This window comes from Hemicordylus capensis, chromosome 4 (genome assembly GCF_027244095.1).
Source record: "Hemicordylus capensis ecotype Gifberg chromosome 4, rHemCap1.1.pri, whole genome shotgun sequence".
Taxonomy (NCBI): Eukaryota; Metazoa; Chordata; class Lepidosauria; order Squamata; family Cordylidae; genus Hemicordylus; species Hemicordylus capensis.
The window spans coordinates 86775491-86798949 of record NC_069660.1 but is presented as its reverse complement, the minus strand read 5'-3'; the positions used below and the strand labels follow the sequence as shown (position 1 = coordinate 86798949).

Genomic DNA, 23459 nt, shown 5'->3' with positions numbered 1-23459 from the left:
TAGAGACCTGCAAACCGGTTTGTAGGTGGCCCGGTCTGGCAGTCTGACATGGGGGAGGGTGTTGCTTTAAGGGCAGGGGAGTTGTACTTATTCCTCCCGCTGCTTTCCCCCCTCCGGCGCTCCAGTTTTTAGGGAAATCTTCGGGGCGGCAGTGTTCCTCCCTGCTGCCCGTGCCCCCTTGTTGCCTGCTGAAAGCGGAAGTAACTTCCACTCATGCGCCCACTGCCGACGCGTACACAATGCGCACTTCACTGTGATGTGTGTGGCGGGCACATGCGTGGAAGTTACTTCCGCTTTTAGCAGGCAACAAGGAGGCAGGGGTGGCAGAGAGAAACGCTGCCACCCTGAAGATTTCTCTAAAAACTGGAGTGCTGGAGGGGGAAAGCGGCGGGAGGGTTAAGTACAACCCCCCACCCTTAAAGCAACACCCCCCACCCGGCGTCGGACCACGCATCCATGGTCCGTGCACCTCCCTAACGCTGGGCTTCCCTAGCCTGGGTTAGGATGCATGTGAGAGCAGCTTTGCTGTCTTATCATTTTCAAGTTCTTGGCATATTAGACTCTATCCTCTGTCCCAGCCATAATGAACAAGCCAGAGCCTTGGTTCCCATTGCACTCTTTGTCCTCCTTTCTCTAGCATGCAGGTGAATCCTGAGCACCACATGAAGATTATTGAGGCTCTCGTTGTGGCTGGTGGAGTGTCTGAGATCCAGGCAGCACCAGGTAGGAAATCACTTGGTGCACTGGCAGCTAAAATACCATGGGAAGGGGAGACTGGACTGATTGTGATCAATAATTTGTACTAACTGAGAACTGATCTTTGCCACATGGCTATCTATAACACGTATTTGTTTAATTGTGGGCTGCTTGTTGTGGGGCACAGAAATTGCCTCAGAGCCTTTAAGGAATAGCAGGAAATAAAGCATGTAGTGTACAAACTTCTTGGTATAAGGAGTGTCCTTATGTCTCAATGGCTGCTGCTTGGACAGTGTTCAGTTGGATTTTGTTAGATTGTCAAGATTTCCACTAGGGTTTGCAGGCATGGCGTGCATGTGATCTGGATAGCTAGTGGCATTTGTAAGCAATATTATTCCATCCCTGTTGCTGAATATATACATATGCAGTAAGTAGCAGGCAGTGATGAGGTTAGTGAACGGCTCTGTTCCCTACTATTACAGGACTTCCTGGTATCTTCACAGTAACGTCCTATGCTATTGGTTCAGGACTTAATCACTGCAATGGAAGCAGAGCTCTTAGGAAGAGAGTCCCTGTAAAAGCAAAATACTTGTCTTGGTTTGCTAGCAGACAGGTGGAGTTGAGCTAGTAAGGTTTCCTGATGTGGACTGCCATGACGTGTTAGGTGGCTAGAACAGTTTAGTACCTTTTGTATGTCTACTGCAAAGTGTGTCTACTCCACAAAATATTAGCAGGTGAACATGTTCAATGTGAAAATAGAGCTTTTAGAAAATAGAGCCTCAAAATCTTTCCTGCTAACCCTTGTGGTGGTGGTTTTTAAATGTGTTTGCAGGCCCAATCAGCTGCTTTGGTGCCATTTGCCTACTTCATCATGTCGGCCATTATTTTTTAAACTTCATATTCTTCTGGCTGACTTTGGGATCCCAGCCTCTCAGCAATCACATAGTCAATGTGATGAACACCATGACACCACATAGTCAATCAGATGGAGCTGTGTAACTACAGAACAGAGATTATTTATTTAAGAATGTATACCCTGAGGCTATTCCCATGATCACTGGGAAGCGGGCTAAGGGAGCTTAGCCCACTTTCCAGTGATCGTGGGAACCATCGGGCTTGCGGGTGAGCCCGGTACTCCCAAGGCAGCTAGCCCACCAAAAACACCCTCCCCTTAAATGAGGTTAACGGAGCAGGCGCTCCGTTTACCTCGTTTCCATGCTCGTATGCTGCCACAGCGCATGGTGACACATGAGTAGATCCCCGACCGGGAGGCTACAAGCAGCCTCCTCGTATCGAGGGTCCCCCCAGAATGCCCTGTGTGCTTGTGCAGAGCATCCTGGGACTTCGGAGGGCCACACGGCCCCCAGTCACCGCAGCCCTCACTGGCTCCATGATGGAGCACGCAGACGTTTGAGTCTGGCGCAGACCCGCCAGAAGCTCTTCTCACTGATCATGAGGAGAGCTTCCGTCTTTTTCTAGAGAACTTGAAGCAGCTAAATAGTATAACAATACAATAAAATGCTTTTTGCCCGCATGCTAAATTCACTTGGGAACAACACCACATACACAGATTTGTCAGGATGTCATCACATTGGCTTTGTGATCACATTGAATCATGTAGCCAGCAAGAATAATCAGATTTAACTATGTAATGGTATCATAAAGCTACTTCTGTGTGAGAGCAGAAAGCACTGCCCTCACTCTCAATGAATATTGAGGGAACCATGCTATGTTAATACTTTCACCCTCGTCTACAGACCTTCTTAAAGAAAAAATGCCAAAAGGAGGGTTACTTTTCACAAGGAGATAAAGGTTTGCAACAAGTAACCCCTGCCCTTGTTTCAGTTCAGCCGTAATAAAACGTATCCCAAAACCTTTTCAGAACTAAGGACAGGTATACTCTTAGACCCAGTAAAGGTAAAGTGTGCCGTCAAGTCGGTGTTGTTGATGAGTTAGTGGGCGGAAATGTACTTTAGATCATTTAACTCACTAAAGAGTGACTGAATAGATGGATTATAATTAGAAATGAACCAAAATAGTCTTTTTAGTTTTAGTTTTTACCTTTGTTATTGACAACATGTAAATCAGGTTTCTGATGTGTTTTCAACTGCCCCTCACAACTTCATCTGCTTTTCATCTAAGTCCTGGGCTCTAGAAAAAAGCATGGGAAAGTCTTCAAATGCTGGTTTTTAAGGCTCCAGGGCTATTGGAATCCTGAGTTATTCCACAGGGCTAGCCCATTTAACTATAAGCAAGATTAGGAGTGGGGCTAGGAAGGGGCACTTACATGTGGGAAGCTGGGGAGCTTCCCTGAACTTGTCCAGACATGCTCAAGGACTGCACAGAGTCTTCTGAGTTCTGTCTTGATTCTAGGAACATCAGTGACCTGGAGCCTTAAGAATTCGTCTTTGTGGACTTTTGAGCTGTGGTTAATATCCAGTACATAAAGGAGAGAGAGTTTTGATTTTTGTGTTATTTGCTTAGCTGTTCAATGAAAGCCTCTTCCTCACTGCACATGCAAATTTCAACACACAAAAATCAAAACTCACAAAAACATAGCTGAGTTCTAACTGTAATGATATGCAACAGCATATAGCTGACTGATTCATCTCTGCTTGCCATTGTCATAGAACCTTACTGGGAGGACGGGAGACACTCTTTTGCTCTCTCGAGTTACCACCTGCCCTGCAATCTCCAAGGAGGTCAGAGGATCACTAAAGTCTCTTGAGGCAGACAAGTTATTACACTATTATGTGGTTTTGCTAACGAACCTCCTCTCACAGATATGTTTCTGATAATCACAGAGGAAGGATGAGCCCTAAGGAATTTACCACCCAACTGTCTGTTCCATGCTTGATCTCATGACCCTGGTGCCCTTCCCCTTTCTGGGAATCCAGAAGGTGGTCACCCTGCCTGGGGCAGGACTCGAAGATCCAAATTGGTCTCGCCTTCTTGTCTTTGTCCATGGTTGTTAGCTTGATCAGCAGCACAGCTGGCAGCTGGGGACAGTTTAATTGCTCTTCAGGGAATTGCTGAGGTGATGTTACAGGAACACCTTTGGTGAGGGTTGACTTTGGGAAGAGTCCAGCACACAGAAGGGAAGGGGAAGGGAAGTTGTGTTGCTGTATTTTCCAGCTCACTGTTTGCTCACATGAGGTTTATTGGCAGAAAGGATGGCTCCTGATCCTGTTTGCATTTGTCATCTGACCAGCAAGGTTCAGCAAGGTTATGGAGAGGTAGTTCTTGAGGCAGAGAAGGATGATGGCATTGAGGCCTCTTGCTATGAACACTCCATAACCTGAACCCCTATTGATTCACTGTCTTGCTGCAGAAGACGTTTATCAATACAGGTATTACTCAACTTTCAAGCGTGCCAAATAAACTTGCTTGACCTATAAATATCAACTGAGCATTTTCCCCACAAACAGAAGTTGTTTCCAATTGCTTACAGCTGTGACTTTAGCTAGACCAAACCATCCTGTTTGAAAAATGTTAAGTAATACAGTAAGAAGCCATGCCAGTGACCAGAAGGTATTAATTATCAATACTGTGGGGAGCTTTCTGTGTAGTATTCTCTCTACTTGCTAAAATGGATACAAAGCATTACAAACAATGACAAAAAATAACTGCTGATATTCTGTTACCTCTGGTGTTATTTAGTTGAATATATGGTCACTATGAGAGGTTAATCTTTGTTCATTCTACCTGTGTCTTGTTTTATTAACCAACTGTAACAGAAAATAATGCAAACAATGCTTTGTAGGTTTGCACTGAGGTAGATTGCAGTATAGACAAGCTCCTACAGTGAACAGTAGGTATAATCTTTGTTGCTGGAAACTTCATAAAATAGTGTCACAGGAAACATCAGCATGGAACTAGATGACCTGATGAGAGGGGTGATGCCATGCCAAAAGTGCTAACTTGGCAAAGAGGCACCTTTTAACATGGTGATTCTCTTTATTTAGCAGGGGGAGAGTAACTGGCCCTATCCACCCCCAGCACAGTACCTCCAGTGACTGTTGCTGGTGTCTGTCTTATGGGGGGGGGGTTAGATTGTGAGCCCTTTGGGGACAGGGAGCCATCTTATTTATTTCTATTTCTCTCTGTAAAGTGTCCTGAGCCATTTTTGGAAGGGCGGTATAGAAATCGAATGAATGAATGAATGAATGAAAAGTAGAGCATGAGCTTGGATCTCATTGCTCCTGGCATGGTCATTTTCTGTGTAAACAACATAGAATTTCATTTCATTTATTTACCATATTTCGAATATGGATAGGCTGCTTTTCCATTACAGTAACACAGTCTTCAAATTATGCCCTAGAATCCTCTGCAACATCGTAAGGTGTTTGGGGACATATGCTCAGTTTGTGCAGTGATACCCATACCTTACTTCTAAGCCTGTTCTGCCAAGAGTAGCTAAAAATGCTGACCCTGCCCTAAGTCTAGATATTTATTGTATCTAGTGCAGTTGGTGATTAAATTGGGTACAACTTGTGGACCCATAAGTTCCTGTCATAGGCAAAACCTAAGTTAGAGACATTCATTCAGAGAGAGTTCAACCAATTGAGTTTAAGCATTTATCTGCAGGAGTTTATATGAGAGTTCATTGTGTGGTCTGTGAATTTTACCTGGAGGGTTTATTTTTAGATTGTCTCCACTTATTTAACAGTTCCCTTCAGTTGTGCACTATTTCCTACACTAAAATATTTTACTTTGGCCATGTACCTCTTGATTTGAAGTGGCTTTTTCAGCCGACACAGTTCTCCTGTTGTGATGGGGGGCGGGGGGACTTTGAATATTGTCTCTGCATTCCCAAAGATACATATTATGCTTCTGTTAACTCTAAATGCATCCTGAAATAGCCATGAATATATGCTTTCATAATCTAAAAGAATAAGGATCAGAAATAATATATACTATGTAAAAGCACAAAAAATAGCATGCATCCTCTTTAAATTAAAAAAAACATTCTTAACAGATAATGTCACAGCCATTACTTCTTGTCTAATTTTTTTGCTGGCATTAGCCAACTCTAATATTGAATAAAAGGACTCTGCTCTAAAGTCTCTTATTTGGCTTAGTATTCCTCTCCCATAGATGTCTGAAGTAGGTCACTTTTTCATCAACACAATATTCCAGGTTCCATACTTTATAATCAATGTGTTTTTCCTGAATTTAGTCAACAAAATCCTATTTATGCTGAACATCTTTAGTACTAATGGTCCATGTACAGTTGTTAAATGCCCTTTTAACTATTCTGTCACGGGACTCAGTAAAATCACATAAGCTATAACACCTCTGATCAGGGCCGGACTGGGGGCACTGAGAGGGCAGTGGAATGTATGTGGGGAAGGCACCAGGTTTTGAGCAGAATAGGCAATTAAGGGTGGGAGTATTCACTGCTGCCGAGTGCGGTGGGGCACAGGGGCGCCCTGCAGCTGGGGCGCACCAGGAATATGCCCTGTTGCTCTGTAGGCCAGTCCGAGCCTGCCTCTGATACATGACAGAATGTTTTGCCAATACTTCAACACATACACAATCCCACCAAATCTGACAGAATAACCAATCAAGATCAGATGTGGCTTCATACATCTTCTGTAGTATTGCATACCTTGACGCTTTCCAGATTACACCCTACAACAGTGTCACTATTAAGTGTGCTTCCGTACTGCCTGTGTTTCAACATCGCAGTCCCTGTGCTGTCAGCAAGATGCCATTCACATTTCCGATGCCTTCCTTCGGGATTTATCTTTGTGTTACAGAGCCACCTAATGGAGCAGCGAGGAAATGACTTGCCTAGCGAGCAAGAGGTTGCTGGTTCAAATCCCTGCTGGTATGTTTCCCAGAATAATGGGCAGCAGCGATATAGGAAGGTGCTGAAAGGCATCATCTCACACAGCGAGGGAGGAGGTGATGGTAAACCCCTCCTGTATTCTACCAAAGAAAACCACATGGCTCTGTGGTCGCCAGGAGTTGACACCGACTTGAGGGCTTAACTACAATGTTGTTTAAAAAAAAAAAAGCAAAGCTGTATTTTCCCATTGTAGAATGGTTCATGCAAGCTAGAAAAGACTGTGCACCCTGCTGGTGGCTTTGTGCAACAACCTTTCTTTACAGTTTCAATATGATCCTGCCAAGCTGGAGTAAACTACCACTGGACAGTGGGTAATCTGGAAAGCGCCCTTATAAACATTCTGCCTCTAGAGTCAATTATTTATTAAATTGCTATACCTTTTTTAGTATTTTAAAAAACCCAGACATCTCAAAGTGATTAATAAAAACAACCAAAAATTATAAAACACATTTTGCTAGCAAAATGACTGCTTCACATTTCTTCATGGTAAAACTGGCCTTGTCTGAGGAGAGCTGGTCTTGTGGTAGCAAGCATGAATTGTCCCCTTTGCTAAGCAAGGTCTACCCTATTTGTATTTGAACAGGAGACTACATGTGTGAGCACTGTAAGATATTCCCATTAGGGGATGGGGCCATTCTGAGAAGAGCACGTGCATGCTTGCATGCAGAAGATTCCAAGTTCCCTCCCTGGCATCTCCAAGATAGGGCTGAGAGACTCTCCTGCCTGCAACACTGGATAAGCTGCTGCCAGTCTGTGTAGACAATACTGAACTAGATGACCAATGGCCTGACTCAGTATAAGGCAGCTTCCTATGTCTGAAATCTGGAATAATGGTGGAGCTACATAGACTGCATAAGGAATTCCATGTAGATCTGGAGGCTTGGGTGCACTGAAAATAATCCATGTAAACATGTGACTAAATATGCCAAGTTGTTGAAAGCAGTGTTGTTACATTGTGCCCCAGCTTCTGCTGGGGTGAAATGCCAACATTTTATGCCAGGAATCACTCATAAGGAAACCAGGTAATGAAGCTCTGCAGTTTATCCACTAAAGTCATTCCACTACTAGGAAATTAATTGTTGCCAGTTCGTTCCTATTTCTTCCTGGGTCCTCCTAAGCTTTCATGATTTTCCGTTCATATTCTGAGGAGATTTTGAGGCAATTCTTTAATTTTTCTTAAGTTACATGTGCTTATTCTCACCACTCAAGCCTCAATATTTGAGCACTGAGAAGGTGCAGCCAGCCAGCCAGCCCCCACCAGATAGTATGGTCATTGCAGTCGTCATTTCTTTGTGGAATGTGATGGCATGTGCTTCATGGGCCTCGACTAGATATTGTCTATGACATTTTTAGCAACGCAGCTCTTGTCCCCATGCCTATGCCATTTATTAACTTCAATTCACTTTGTACTACTGATTTTTAGCTTCTTTTAGAGTTGAGTGCTCAGGGGCGTAGCAATGTTGGAGTGGACCCAGGGACAAGATATCCTGGCCTCCACAGTTGTAACTTATGTGTACCAACTGATCGGAGATGATGTGAAAGTGGAAAGGACTGAATACAAAAAGTCTTAAATCAAGGCATTTTTAACTGGACGCTTCTCACCCTTTGCCAATTTGATTGCACAAAGGGACAATATAATACTCCAGATTTCCAGCTTTAATTATTAAAATGGGCCCCTCACTGCCTTCCTCTCCTCCTGGCCGCATGTCTTTGCTGCAGAAGAACATTAAGGACACGTGTAATATAGTGTAGCAGATTAACAGAGGACAGGAGTCTACAGTTACAAGGTGTAAATAACAACAGAACCAAATAATATAACAGTGTCAATGAAGAACTTTAATAATTGCACATATCCCAACTACAGTTACAAGGTGTAAACAACAGCAGAACCAATGCAAGACCAAGTTGCATTGCCTTATGTCTGATCAGAGGCATATCTAGGGAAAATAGCACCTAGGGCAAGCACTGAAATTGCGCCCCCTGTCCAAACATCTGACACCCATCTTTCAGATAACTTTACCATAATATCAGCTCAAAAATACAAGTCAAGCTCATTAATCTTTTAATATTTCAAAAACTATTTAGCAGTGGACGTAGCCAGACCAAAAAGTGCTGGAAAACTACAAATGTCAGTATGCTGGGGCTCATGAAATACCCAAATACTATGTGGAGGTGTACTTGGAAAACTAAACAGAAGTGTCTGTCTAATTCTCTACTATGCATTGTAGCATCACTATTACATAAGTTTTAAAAATAAATGGAGAATTTGACTTTTCCCAGATACTCTGAAAATAATTAAAGGATTTGCAGAGTAAACTGTGTCATTGCTTGGAATATATTCTAGTATTTCAGAAGACAGTTAAAATGAGAGAAAGAGAGCAAGAAACTCCCAGTGGGCCTTAATACTAAGGATTTCACACTGATTCAAAGACAAACTCACCATTAATAGCCATATTATTAAGACATCACATTTAACTCACTTATCATAAGAAGCAAAGTAAGAGCAAATGAATACAATCCTAGCTCATAAGCTTCAGCTCAGTATTTACAAGCCCTGATTCTCTGTACATAGTGCCAAACTGAATATGTGTACAGTGATTTATATTATATATATTTATAGATAGATAGATAGATAGATAGATAGATAGATAGATAGATAGATAGATATAGATATATATAGATATATATATAAAACCTGTAGCCCCTTCAGGGGGCTTCCTAAAGGCCGTGGCGGGGTCTGCAAGGTTCTCCCTCCCCCCACTAGCCTCTAGGGCCTCGCAGGGACTATTTGATTATGTGCGGTGGCCATTTTTTAAAATAAATTTTGTTTTTTAAAAAATGGCCGCTGAAAACAAAATGGCTGCCATGCATGCTCAAATGGCCTCTGCGAGGCCTGGCATGGCCTAGGGCCTCTCAGAAGCCATGTGAGCATGCACGGTGGCCATTTTGTTTTCAGTGGCCATTTTTTAAAAAAATAATTTTTAAAAAATGGTGCCCCCCTTTCAAGTGGCACCCGGAGCACGTGCCCTGCCTGTCCCACCATAGATACATGCCTGTGTCTGATCGCCTTAACGGTCCCTTTCTTTTTTGTAGTCTAAAGTGATTCCATTGTTTCCTTTAATATATTTGGATGGAGAGGGGGGAAGAGAAGAAGAAAAGAGAACTAGCAAACCACCCTAAATGTAGTGGGCCAGGGCAAAGCAGTGCAGACAGCAAAGCCATAGACAGGCACGGAAAGAAACTGGGAAGATTAAGAAACGAATGACTAACAAGGCTCGTGGGGTGCTGCAAGAGTTTATTCCCCAGCTGCTAGTCAACTGACAGCTGGGAGCTGTCACCCTCTTTCAAGGGTGGCTCCATCCCCGGCTACCCCAGGAACTCCGCGTCCAAGCCAACTGCCAGTGGTTGTGGTTGTTTCTGTGGGGCAGGGGGAGAAGAGAGGCAGCTTTTCAGATTTCTCCCCCCTCTTTTGCCTTTTCTCCCCACTTTTGCCAGTGGATTTCTGACAAGTGGGAGAGGAGCTTGGCAGCTGGCTCTTTGCATCGCAGCAATGGAGGAGATAAGCTGTCGCTGCTGAGCGTGCCTCTCCTGTGGTTTGGCTGGGCTGCAGCAAGGTGGAAGACAGAAAGTTTCTTCACGCTGGCTGGCACCAGGGTGGCTTGGACACTGGAGTGAGGTGGCAAGCAAGCGGAGCCTTCTCCTCCCTCCACCAGGAGCCTCTCCCAACCCAGCCCCACCACGCGATGACTGGCGAGCTAAGCATTGGCCCCTAACTACCCACCAAGCCCTGGCCATGGTGGGGCACGATGGTGGGAGTCCTCTTCTCCGCTCTGTCCATCCTCACTAATCTCGTGCATGCAGCGTCCCTCTTAGGCAAAATCACTTGTGCCCTGAATGTACAGCTGTTGTGGGGTGGACCTGAAGCAGCTGATCGCCGGCTGCTTAGGTCTCCCAGGCAGTGGCAAGTACGGAGAATAAGAGAGGGCAACTCGTGGACAAGGGGGACTGCCCTTGGGGGCCTCTCAAACCCTGTGGGCCCACGTGTAATTGCCCCCCTTGTCCAATGGAAGCGACGCCCCTGTGAGTGCTCCTGTTCTATGCCATTCAGGTGTGGGGTCATTTACTTTCTCATTTGAATGCAAAAAAACTAGTAAGCAGCAACAAGGCTACTTGTTGTTCCTGAAGAAGATCCCTGTGTCCTGCACCTTTCTACTGGCTACATCCATGACACTTTTGTTGATTGACAGGTCTATCAGTGGCTACTAGTCTGGTGGCTATAGGCCACCTCCAGTCTCGGACCAGGATCCCTCTAAAGACCAGATGTAGGGGAGCAACAGCAGAAGAGAAGATGTGCCCTCACCTCTTTCTGTGGGATTCTCAGCAGCATCTGACGAGCCACTGTGTGAAACAGGATGCTGGACTAGATAGGTCTTGAGCCTGATCCAGCAGGGCTGTTCTTCTGTTCTTTGGAAGCTGAGCACTCCTCCGCTCTAGTGCTGTAAGGCACATCTCCTTTCCCTCTTTTTAACATTTTATTTTTACATAAAAGCTACAATCCCACTGGAGTGAGTCTGTCCTCACCTTTGCCCTCCATGATGTGAGAACAGAATCTCCCTCTACCGATGCTGATTCTGCAATAGAACAAGTATAGCACTAAGAGGAAAGTGGAGTTTGTTAATTGCCTTCAAAGGCCCAGAGATGTACTCAGTCTCTCCTCTTAGTCATCCATGGCCATGTAATAAGCACATGTGTTTCTTCTGGTAAATCCTCATAAATCAACCCTGCCTGCATCTAACTCACATTTATTGCTCTGCTCAGAGCTCTCACCAATCAATTAAGCAATGTCAGTATGTGTCTTTTCTCTCTAGTTCAGTGATGTGTTAGGAAATCACAGCTTTTTTCTTTGTCAGAGCCTGGTATATTATTAAGCTTGAAACCTGGTTGAGACACATCACCAGATTCCAGCTCTTAAACATTAACCCCTCCGATTAATAAATTTGCCGGAACATATGCTCAGAACAGAAGTCTGGAAATAAGAAGAAAAGAGTTTAGAGTAGGCTGAAGATGATTTCATAAAAAAGGAGAAAAAGCATTTCTAATTTTAAAATGACGCTATTTTTCCCCCCTATCAAAGTAGGAAAAATTTTTCAGTAGAAATGTAAATTGAAGTGAAACTTCATTGCAAGTGAGATAGGAGCTTTTCTGAAAGCTCTGTACATTTTTATCAGTTGGCTGTGCATGTGAGGAGAGGTCAGTCAAGTTGTTTATGTTCACACTAGTGTGAAATTGCATAGTACCTCTTGAAGAATCCTGTGACAGGTAAGTAACCTGCATTTGTGGGGGGGAAACTTACCCTAGGCATATGGTACCTTGGAGAGAACACCAAGTCTGTGCTCCTCTTACATCACATATTTCTCCAGATGCCTTTCTACTTCCCAGAGGTAACTGAGGAACACATCTTTTACTTGCAAGTTGGCAGCCATAACATGTTTATGCACACATTCTTCCACCTTGAGACTAGCAAAATACCTGACTGAGGTAAGGGTGTCTCTGGCAAGGACTGGCAGGGCCATGACTTGGGGACATCGGTTGTGGTAGGACCTCCCGGCTACTGGTTAGTTGGTGTCCCCAGGAGGTTGTTCACACTTGGCTTCAGGCTTTGGGGTAAATGTTGAGCAAAGCCACTTCGAAGTACACTTACAGCTTTGAAGGAAGCAGCCCCTCCCTTCTGCTCTCGGCTTTTGTTTTCACAAGTACACATGGCAGGCATCAGTGTTTTCCTTCCTAGCCAATTGGGGGCGGGGAGTTCCCTGCAGAGATAGATCTGCATTTCTGAAGAGACCATGCCTCTTATCATGCTAACGATTCTATGTCAGTGCCTCTCCCTGTTTGCTCTAGTGTTTTCAGAAAAACTAGCTTAAAACCAGCATTTAAAAAATCTGGAAATACCTCGAGATAAACTAGAATTCGCATCACAAAGCCTGACATGTGTGGAGTGGGTCCAAGGATCTTGTCGGGAGTTTGAGGTAAGTTTGGCTGGTGTGTGAATGCACACACTCTCTCCCGAAGGAGATTCAGGACAGAAGTCCCGTGTGTAAAGCCTCCAGCTGGCCTAGGTGCTCTGCAGAATAATTACCTTGGCCTAGTATATGGATAGGCCCCATAAATGTTAACACTTGACCGGATCCCAATTTTCTTCCAGATTCTGAAACGAAGAGATGTAAATTAGATGCAAATAAATAAATTCACCCCAGATTTCTGTTCCCATTTCTAAGATGTGGGAATGATATAAAGTAGACTGAGCCATTTAGACTCATGCCCAGGTGGGGTTCTTTCTAGCTTTGCTGCTGACTCATGGTGCAACCTTGGCTTGCCCCTTTAACCTTCTGGGTGTCTAAATTATGGGATGTCATTTTCCAGCACACATTAGTGGTGTGGGGCTCCACTTCATATCTGTAGTCCTTTGCAAACCATAGATGGGCATAGCGGTGCTATATAAGGACTGTGGTGTTAATATTAGTAGCAGAATTGGAGGTCCTAACCACTTTGCCATATCCTGTTCTTTTCCCCACATGCACCCTTGCCCTGCACTGCCTTGCCTTGTAATTATGTATATTAGCTATAAATACCCTGCAATAACACAGAGGCCTCTTTGCAAATACCATATAAATAGGAGTCAGTAGCTGCTACTAAAGGAAATGAGATCATGACCTTGCTTTGACACAAGGGTTTTTACTTCTTACAGCTACAGGTTTTTAATTGTCTTTTGGAGGTCAAGAAAAGGAGCACAGGTCTGTTTGGTAATGCTGATAGGCCTCCTGCTTCTGACCATGTACATTGACATAGATCATTAATAGGGTTGCCAACTAGGGACTTTTATATATGTGATTATTTGGGGGACCATATGACTTTTTTTGTATTAGGAGGGACTACTTTGGGGACCAAACAAGATTTTTTTGCATGTGTTGTAGTGTCTGAAGTTCTGGGGAGCAGAATATTGTGTTCTCTCAGAACACCAGGAGCAGCTGCTCTTCCTTTGTCTCCTTTCCCTACTGACATCCTACTGCATCCTAGTGGCCATTCATCCAATGGGGAAGCCGGAGGGGAGATTCTGCTTCAGTGGCAGGTTGCAGAGCCACCTGATGCAGGAGCCACAGATAGGTGGGCCCGGCAAGTGCAGCTGGCTTCCTTCATGTGCTGGCAGTGAGGAATTAGCAGTTAGCTAACTAACTTTACTCAGTCAGCAGTTACCCCTGCTAAGTGAGTAAAAAGGCACCTTTTAAAGTGGTGAATCTCTTCTATTTATTATGGGGAGACCAACTGGCCCTATCCAAGCCCAGCACAGCATTCCTTCAGTGGCTGATGCTGGTGTTACCTTGTGTTCCTTTTTAGATTGTGAGCCCTTTGGGGACAGGAAAGCATCCTATTATATTTTTCTTTGAAAGCCACTGGGGAACCTTCTATTGAAAAGTGGTCTATAAATGTTTGTAGTTGTAGAGAAGAGCAAGTGAGTGGGAGATTGTGCCAGCAGGTAAAAAGGCTGGCTGGGTAGCTAGCTGGCTGCCCTGCCTCAAGCCAAGAGGTGAAGTTGCTGGCCTGGCTGGGGAGAGCAGGCTGGGTGTCCTGGCTGTTGGGCGGGGGGGGGGAGGACAGACGACTGTGTGTGTGTGTGGAGAACCTAAGCAGGAGATGAATTTACAGTTAAGAAGCAGTGGCCTTGGGAACTCAGCACCTAGACAGCAGACTGGGCAGACATACCGCTCACCTGGTCATCCATTTCACAGTGGTGAGCTGTATTTATTCTCAAATGATTCAATTTTAATCAAAATATGCATATAATATATAATACCAATAAACATATGCAAAGTGGAGAGTTCTTGGGAAGTTTTTTTGTACAAAGTGTTCTCTATTTCCACTTTTCTAGTGATGGATATTGGCTCTTTTCACCATCTGGACCTGACAATCCTAATTAGGAGTCATGTAGCTCAGTCTTCATCGTATCCATAATCTTGGACTCATTTTGTGGCAAATTTTAGCTGTAAAATTATGATTGTGTCCAGAGTTGTTGGATGGATGGATGGATGGATAGATGGATGGATGGAGTGAGGCAAGGAGTGTGAAAATGCTTATGTAAGTAATGGACAGAGTTTTCTACTGTTCCCATTGTCAAGTATTTTAAGGCCCATTCATACAACCAAACTGATGGATTGGCAGACAGGGTCAAACTTATTTGTGCAAAATTTAGTATGTAATGTGACAATTACTTCACAATTGAATCCACACTTATGGTGCCACTGCTCAACCCACATGCAGCAGCTTTTAGGTTGCTGTGCTTAGGTTGAGTTGCAAGTCAGACTTGTGCTGGGGCAGTCACATGACTGCTTCACCACATGATGAACTCTGCACAGAGATGCTCACTCATGCTGGTTAGGTCATGTGAATCTGATGTGTGATAAAAAGAGGGTCATTTGCCACACTCAGATTAAAGGTGACTCCATATAAGGGAGAGCACAACTCCCATTTGAACCTTTTCCAAAGCTGGTGCAGGAGGACAAAGGAGACTGCATGAAGGAATTGACAGAAATACCAGCTTATGTAAATGTGGGTGACATCATCCCTTCTCCTTTCTCCTGGTGCTATTTATAGCTACTTTAATTTACTCCCCTTTGCTTTATTATCTTTCCACAAGCTCTTTATCCCCAGCATTTAGCATCTCAATTGGGAAGCAGAAGCCAGCTGCATGATACGGCAGGATGCTTTTTCTCGTGATGCAGCAAAGCCTGGTTCTGGTACAAACAGGGAGGAAGGTGAGGGAAAGAGGAAGAAAAGGTTGTCTGTGTGAGGTCTAGCTGGGAGTATATTTCGTGCAATCCTGGGGTGAGACCCTTTCATCGTTCTTTAGACCCTACTTCATAGGGTCCCATCCTACTTCATAGCTCTTGGGTTGGGCAATGCCCAACTGCTAAGCAGAGCAGGAACTGGAAGCAAGGTGAGCAGCTATGAGTTGAGATGCAACATTGAAGAATTTAGACAATTCCATTCATATAATAGGTTTTTCTTTCTCCTGCTTCTGAAGCCTGGGCTAAGGACTGGCCACAATGCCTTTAGCTAGACATTTCAGCTGTGCCTGCCTCCCGATGAACAGTCCTGGCACGTTCTCTGTCCCCTAATATTCCTATAATGCTTCCGATTACAAAATTAGAATTTTAGGGGTTGCATTTTATTTAAGCTTTTTTCTTTTTTCTTTTTGCAAAATGTAACATCCTAGGCCCCAATCCTGCTTTGAATTGGAATATGGTAGCCATCTTTAAGAGCGCCTAAGAGCAAATCTTTAACCATTCATGAAACAGAAACAAAAGAATCCTTTGTCCTGATGAACCCTGGTTGTGGGAAACCAACCATAGGTCCAAACATGATACTGTACACAAAATATGTGAGACCACTGTGGGGGGAAAGCACATGCCTTCAATGTCCTTCCTGAATAATACATTTCACAATTTTTTAGCATCTTGGAAGAAGGCACTATGTAAGGACCTGTTCAGGGACGTAACTATAATAGGGCAAGGGGAGACAGTTGTCTGGGGCCCCACTGCCTTGGGGGGCCCCAGAGGCAAGTCACATGACTGACTCCCCCAGCCACGCACCCGCCCAGGCTTCCTTCAGTTGTAGTACCATTACATGACTTGCATCATCCACAATTTACAAAACCTTTTAAAAAATAATTTAGGATGATGTTCTATTGTGGCACATTTTACTCTGCTTTTTGTTACCACTATTCAGCCTCATTTAAGATTTCTTTACTTCATGAGCTGAGCTTCAGTGAGGGGGGGGGGGGCGCATTTTAAAATCTTGTCTCTGGGCCCACTCCAACCTTGCTACGCCCCTGGACCTGTTAAATTCTATTGCCTCATCCTTTCCCTTCCAGTTCCTGTGCAACCCCACACCACAATCTTTCTTCCAGTTTCCCATCAAAAGCATCTCCCATCAAATGCATCTCTCATAATTCCAGTTTCCCATCAAACGCATCTGGGAGAGGGAGATGCATTTTATCTTTCTTTCTATCCCCTAATTCTATCTCCCTTTTCTCTTTCACCTAGAAAAGAACAATAAAGATTAAGGGGCAAAAAAAGAAAACAAAAGACAAAGGCAAGAAAGGCCTGGGAGATATAATGTGATGAGAAGCCTGTAGCAGGATAAACACAGCAAAAAGATGGGTAACTACAGGTGCTGGCTTGGAAATACTAGTTTAGAGAGAAATACTGGTTTAGAGAGAGGTTGCTTTGTATTTACCCTGCAATTATTTGGTTCTATTAGAAAATTGGATGCCTTTATCAGCCATACCCTTGTCAAAGTAAAGTGTACCACTGAATAGGTGCCAACTCCTGGTGACCACAGAGCCCTGTGGTTGTCTTTGGTAGAACAGAGGAGGGGTTTACCATTGCCATCTCCTGCGCAGTAGGAGATGATGCCTTTCAGCATCTTCCTATATCATTGCTGCCTGATACAGGTGTTTCCCATAGTCCAGGGAAACATACCAGCGGGGATTCGAACCAGCAACCTCTGGCTTCCTAGACAAGTCATTTCCCCACTGCACCATTAGGTTACCATTCTTCTTTCTCTGAGATCAGAATGGCAATAGTGTTATGCTTCAGGTTTTCAAACCATCATTCTATTGCATGCTAAAAAGGTATCAAATGTTGACCATCCACATTTCAGCCAGGGAAATTGATAGAAATTGCTTGTTAGAGCCATGCATGAGCTGATGGAACAGTTACTGTCCTAAGAGTTAAATGAAGATATTGTCTGTGATTGTAAGATGCTCTTTTATTTCCTTAGTTGAAGTTGAACAGCCATTTCCCCCAGGGGACACTAACTGTGCAGAAGATGACCACCCTGGTTATCTCACACTGGCAGATGCAGCTAGCTGGCATCAGAGCAGCATTTTGTCCACACCCAAATAATGCACATGCATACGCACACCACTTCCCAGAAAAGTCCTTGTGAGGTAATAGGCACCAGCTTCCCATTAGCTTCAAGCATACAACAGCTGCTGTTGCATGTTAATTCAGCAAAACCAAGAAAGAAAGGAGGCTGTGGGGAGCGGTGGCAGGCGGGTGGTGGGAGGTTTGACTGATGTGGGTTCCCATCTTCTAAATAGGCAGCTTTTGGTTATTATGGATGACACAACTTCCATTGCAGTGGGAAAAACCCACATTTTTTTTCTATTATAACATCTCCATTGTTCTCTGCCTGGAAAACCCCCAAATGAAGCTCTTTGATAGAAATAGAGACCAGTTATGATTACCAGAATGTATTCACAAATGAGTGCATTTGCATCCTCACATATCTGATCTATACCAATTACCCCCCCCACACACACACACACAATATGTGTACCAATCACTGGAGTGTATCATATTCATGAAGTCAATAAGCTGGAAAGCTTCACATGGTCAACAGCTGCCCCTCTGATTGGCCACGAAGGAGAACGAGGTGACCCCAGCCCAGCTAAAACTGTTCCATCTTCAGGAGCATAAAGTATGCTTTGCAAAGTGGCATGTCTATAGATGGCAGCCCCTGTAGCCACAACTATCTATTATTTCTGTGCTGGGTCCCAGTGGCTGGGTAGAAGAGGTGAGTGGGTACACATGACCAGAGAATCAAGGTAGGAGAGCTCTCCTCTTCTCCTACCTTAGTTAAGAGCAGGGTAGGAAAGCTGGATTGAGCAACCTGGACAGGAGGAAATTTTGTGAGTTCACATGATCATGCAAACCAGACTAGCCTGCCTCCTTCCCTGGTTTGGATTATTGTGTGAACCAGGCCCCAGGGTTCTAGTGTTATGAACTTCTGTCTATCTACATCCTCCACAATATGCATAACTTTAGAAATATCTGTTGGTTGCATTCACATGTAACCTATAGGGGTGTGCATGGAACTGGCTGGTCCGGTTCGGGTCTAAACCGAACCCGAACCAGGCCAGTTAGGTCCAGCACCCCCTCAAACTTCCCCCCACCCGGTCCGGACTGGAGGGGGTCACAAACATTTTTTAAAAAATTAATATTTTTTAACTTATCTCCTTGGGGAGGGGTTCTCTAAGGCAGGGGGGGTTCCCCACGGAGGTTTCCCCTCCCACTGCCAGCTTTCCATCCTTCAAAAACCAGCCTGTTCAGCTGTTCCCCAACCCCATGCAGCAACCATTTTGGAGGCCACCACGCCTGCGCCATGGGCCTCTGTGTGGCCTGACATAGCTGAAAAATGGCAGAATGCGCTGGTTTTGGAAGGAGGGAGAATCTCCATGGACACCCCCGCCGCCACATCAAAGAACCCCCCTGAGGGGGTAAGTTAAAAATATTAAAAAAGAAGTCCGCTAAACCTTTGAATGAGCCAGGGGGGATCGGCCCAGAGTTGAGCCAAACCGAGGGTGGTTCAGCCTGACCCCAAGCCTTCGGACTGAACTGAAGTACCAACCTGTTCACACATCCCTAGTAACCAAACCAGAGGTAAACGTGGCTGAGGTTTCAATTTATAACTCCAAATCAAGAGAGGGGAGCCCTTCCCTTCTGCTCAGCCTCCGAGGCAGATCCCAGAAAGCTCCATGACCAGACTGTGAGCAATGCATCACCATATCAGCGGTGGGGCCACGATTCACCATGATCTCAAAGAGGGTGCACTGAGCACAATTGTCCATTTTCGGAGTGCTCTCCCCACCCTCTGCATGGCAAGGGCATTTAAATGCCCTGCAATGCCCTTCCATTGCACACCATGCTTATTCTGCAAGTAATGGCACCGTCAAGTAGCCCTGCACCCTGATAGTTGCACACAAATGAATTTCTGTGGGGGTTGAGATCCAGGGAGTGTTATTCTGCTTTAATTAACAGAGGGAAGGGGGAAATTGAGAGTTCCCAGAAGGGGATATGAAGATAAGGGAGGGCAAAAGATGCTGGGGTATGCTATGGGCTATGTCCCACCATAATCTTGGATGATGTCACAAGGGGTGACCTCAGCAAAGCAGTCCATACAGACCCAACTGAAATCTGCTGTCTGGCAGCTTGCTGCCCAATGGGCTCACCCTCTCATGAGAGGGCCAGTCTACTGGGGAAGGCTGTGCCCAGATAAGGGCTTTGCCCAACCCATGGACTGTGAGCTCCTGAGGAGCCTGCCCGCCTGCCCACCAAAGCACCCAAGGGGGCCCTACTTGTGTGGGGACCCCAACTCTCAATAAAAAATAATAATAAAGGTTCTCTGTAATGTTTCCCACCCAAAATCCTTCTGGAGCCTTGCATGCACCCAGATGACACCTAGACACTCCATGTGCCATGGCCCAGACATGTCCACAGAGAAGAAGGGGGATACACTGGGATGGACCTGTAAACCCAAGGTCCTGGTCTGGTGTCACTTGGTATGCAGATCTGGGGGGGGGGATCAAAGGAGAGAGGAACCCTTGTTCTCTGGCCACCCCAGGACAGTGGGGTGGCCTTTCCAGGGTGCTGGCAAGGACACACGTCAACATGGAAAGACGGGCTGAGAGAGGGTACATTTCTATATAGCAGCTTGGACCCAGTCCAAAAGATAAGAAAAGCAGTCTCTGGGGTACTCCTCCACACAGCAACCTGGCTCTATTTAGAGTACTCATGGCCTGACACTCTCATGAGGGAGCTGTCTGTGGGAGAAGGGGATGTTTTGTCATCAGACATTATGACTGAGTTTGTTCGGCAGTTCTCTCCCCTCCTCTCTGATGGTCCTCATGCATTCTTTGTAGGTGTCCCTATGGCCTTTCATTCTCATGCCTGAGCAGTGCACCCCAGATTGGGTGGCTATATCTTTGAAGAAGGATTTTGGCTTACCCATACCAACCCAGGTGACTAGCTTTGATCATGAGTAAGCCTGGGGAGCAAAGAACCCCCAAAAGAGGAAGGGGCCAGGTTGCCTGTCCCCAAACTTTCAGTGAAAAGAACAGATTCCTGCTCAGGAATCACTGCTGGGGGCTGCCTTTCAAACCCTTCCCATAGCCCCCACTCCAGATGGAGGAGACACCGAGTTTGAGCATGGACCTTTAAACCTGTTCAAAGTTCCCAGGTCTGATCCAGCGGAGTACCACATGCAGTTCTGTGGGTATGGGGATTTCCAAGAGAGGGGAGCCCTGGTTTCTAGCTGCCCCAGGATGGCAGCAGTGCCCCTATGGGGGCACGGGCAGGGGTGCACATCTCCACATGGCTGGGCTGGCTGGCAAGGGGCAAGGTTTTGCAGAAACCTGGCTGGGGTCCCCAAGACAAGGAAAGCAGTCTCCGGGATACCCCTCTTCATGGCTTCCTTCCACACAGCAACCTGGCTCTATGCAGGGTCCCAATGGCCTGAAACTCTCTTGAGTGGGCGCTATCTGCCCTGGGTCTGTACCCATCGTTATCACAAAGGAAGAATCTCTTCTTTCGCTGAAGCAATGCTGATCCAGCGGCCTGGTCCTGCTCATGAGTAAGCCTAGGGAGTTAGCATGCCCCCCTTCCCCAACCTTTCTGGGGGGAAAATAGAACAGCAGCTCCAGGATGCCTGCTTGTGGCAGCCATTTAAATGAACAGGAGAGGCCTCCTCTAAATATTTATTCTCATCCAGAGAGGGGATGCCCAGCTCATGCTGGCTATACCTGCCACGAGGAGGCAATTTGTCAGGGCATATCCACTAGCATGGATGGTGTAGTTGCAGGGGTCGGGCACTGACCTTTAAACCCATTCAAAGTTCCCAGGCTTGGTACGTCATTGTGCCTCACACAGATCTGCAGGTGCAGGGATTCTCAGGAGAGGAGAGCCCTGGCTTGCAGTGACCCTGGGACAGTGGGCTCGCCTTTTGGGACTATGGTGCATATCTCCACATAGGCGGGCAGGACTAAGGGTTTTACAGCAGCTTGATGGCAGTCACTCAGACTGGGACAGCAATTGCCCAAATACCCACCCCTGCAGCTTTGCTACATGGAACATCCTGGCTTGGTTTCAAATCCCCATAGGCTGCCACTCTTGTGAGAGAACAGTCTGTGGGATAATGGGCTAATTTTGAGTGCCACCTAGTTCAACTAGAGTACCAACTAGTGCATTTTAAATTAGTCCTCCCAGGTGGCTCTTCTCATGGCCTAGGGACCCATAACCCTCAAGGGGAAGGCGCTGGGCCCCCCTTCTCAACCTAAATGTGCTCCCTGCTGAGTTATGATCTTCCCCATTTCTAGCTATTTTAAAAAAACATCTGAAAATGCTTTTCTCCCCCCCCCCCAAGCTTTCTCAGGTTTTTAATTTTAAAATATTGTTTAATTTTATGGTTTTTAAATTATTGTATTTTAACTTTATATGTGTTTTATGTTGAATTGTTTTAACTTTTATATGTGTTTTAATTGTTGTTGGCCGCCCAGAGACGTAAGTTTGGGTGGGGTATAATTTTGATAAATTAAATAAATAAATAAACAAATACATAAATAAATGTATGTGGGGGAAATAGAACTTTGCTACTCCAGGTCCCCTGCTTGGGTCTGTGTTTCATAGCCAACCTCGGATCCCACCCCCCAGCCATTTTCTCCCCTCCCGGTGCTGTGATGTGGTGCCCTGCTGATGTTTCCACTTGGAGTGCTTGTGCTTGTGAATATACATCACAATTGCTTCCTTCTCAAGGAGCAAAGCGCTTTGTGCCCATCCTGTCAGACCCATCCCCTTTCTCTACCGCTTGCCAGGTGGGGGGAGCAATGGACAGAGCAAGAAGAGGGGATGCTCCTGAGCGACTATGCAGCTTGACAGGTGGACAAGTCTGGGATGCAGCATGGCAGCATCCATGCTGGTTTTCCAAGAGGCTACCAGTGAGAAGTGCCAAAGGCTTGGAGCACCCACGTCTTCGGGCGCTTCTGCTCCCCCATCTCTGTGATTGCAGTTTGAAAATCAATGTGAAACTGTCGTTATAGATGCACCAGCAGTCGAACATAACATTTGGTGGCAAAACCTCAGGTTTCAGCGGCTGGCCAGATTAAGCTAGTGCATTGCCTGTAGCATATGTTATAAAGCGGCCCTAAATTTTAAAAAATGCACATAAATATTAAAATATAAATTATTTACTTGCGACAAATGTCTGACACTTCAGTAATACTATTACTTACATGTAGGTATCAATTTCAAATGTCTTTTATTTCCCGCATCATGGATCAACTGGGACCTGTTTCTCTCCTTGCTTTTTTCAGATTCGTTCCTTGATATAGCCATAAACCCCTAACAACCAAATAGTTACCTCTGCAGCCTGCTGGCTGGAAAGGAGATTTGTGCACACAATGCCTTCACCGTTGAGTAATCACAGCAGGTTCTCAGCCCTCTAGGTGAGGGCACATTGTTTTCAAGAACAAGAAGAAAGAATAAAAAATTTCTACCTGGTGCCTATCCAGCCCAGCAGCCCCAGCTCAGGCTCTTTGGATTTGTTGGTGGCGGGGGGGGGGCAGTTAGTAGTCAGCACTGCAGCACCCTGCGGGAATGGCGGCAGGTGGTGACGGGTAGACACGCTCCTCTCTGAGCATAAAGCAGCAGCTCATCAGCAGATGAGCGGGCGGAAAGAAGGGTCAGGTGGGGTTGCAAGACTGTGCGCACAAGAGAGAGAAGTGCCAGAAGGAGTGGCTATTACAGGCGATTGCAAGATTTTCAATGAGACACCATGAATCCACTCACTCTCATTTGCTATCATAGAATCTACACTCAGAACACCTCAGAAACAACAGAACCAAGTACCCCATGGGTTAGAAACCCATGGGGGTGGTTGGCACCCTATGTGCCATACACCACCACTCGCTCTGGGCCACCCCAGCACCCCCCAAGTGCACTTATGGGGCTGCTGAAAGCTCCATTATAGCTTATGAGGAAAAACCTTAAAGACGCGTAAACTTCAACAATTCACCAAA

The 23459-nt window shown here is 45.5% G+C and overlaps 1 protein-coding gene across 1 annotated transcript in view; it reads left to right on the top strand.

Annotated features, from left to right (window-relative positions):
- Nucleotides 1–23459, top strand: part of LOC128324387 (phosphatidylinositol 3-kinase regulatory subunit alpha-like) — a 343159-nt gene that overhangs the window by 223301 nt on the left and 96399 nt on the right. Inside the window, exon 11 of the mRNA XM_053248910.1 lies at nucleotides 638–723. Within this exon, the coding sequence (XP_053104885.1) occupies nucleotides 638–723 (86 nt within the window). The remainder of the gene's footprint in view (nucleotides 1–637; nucleotides 724–23459) is intronic.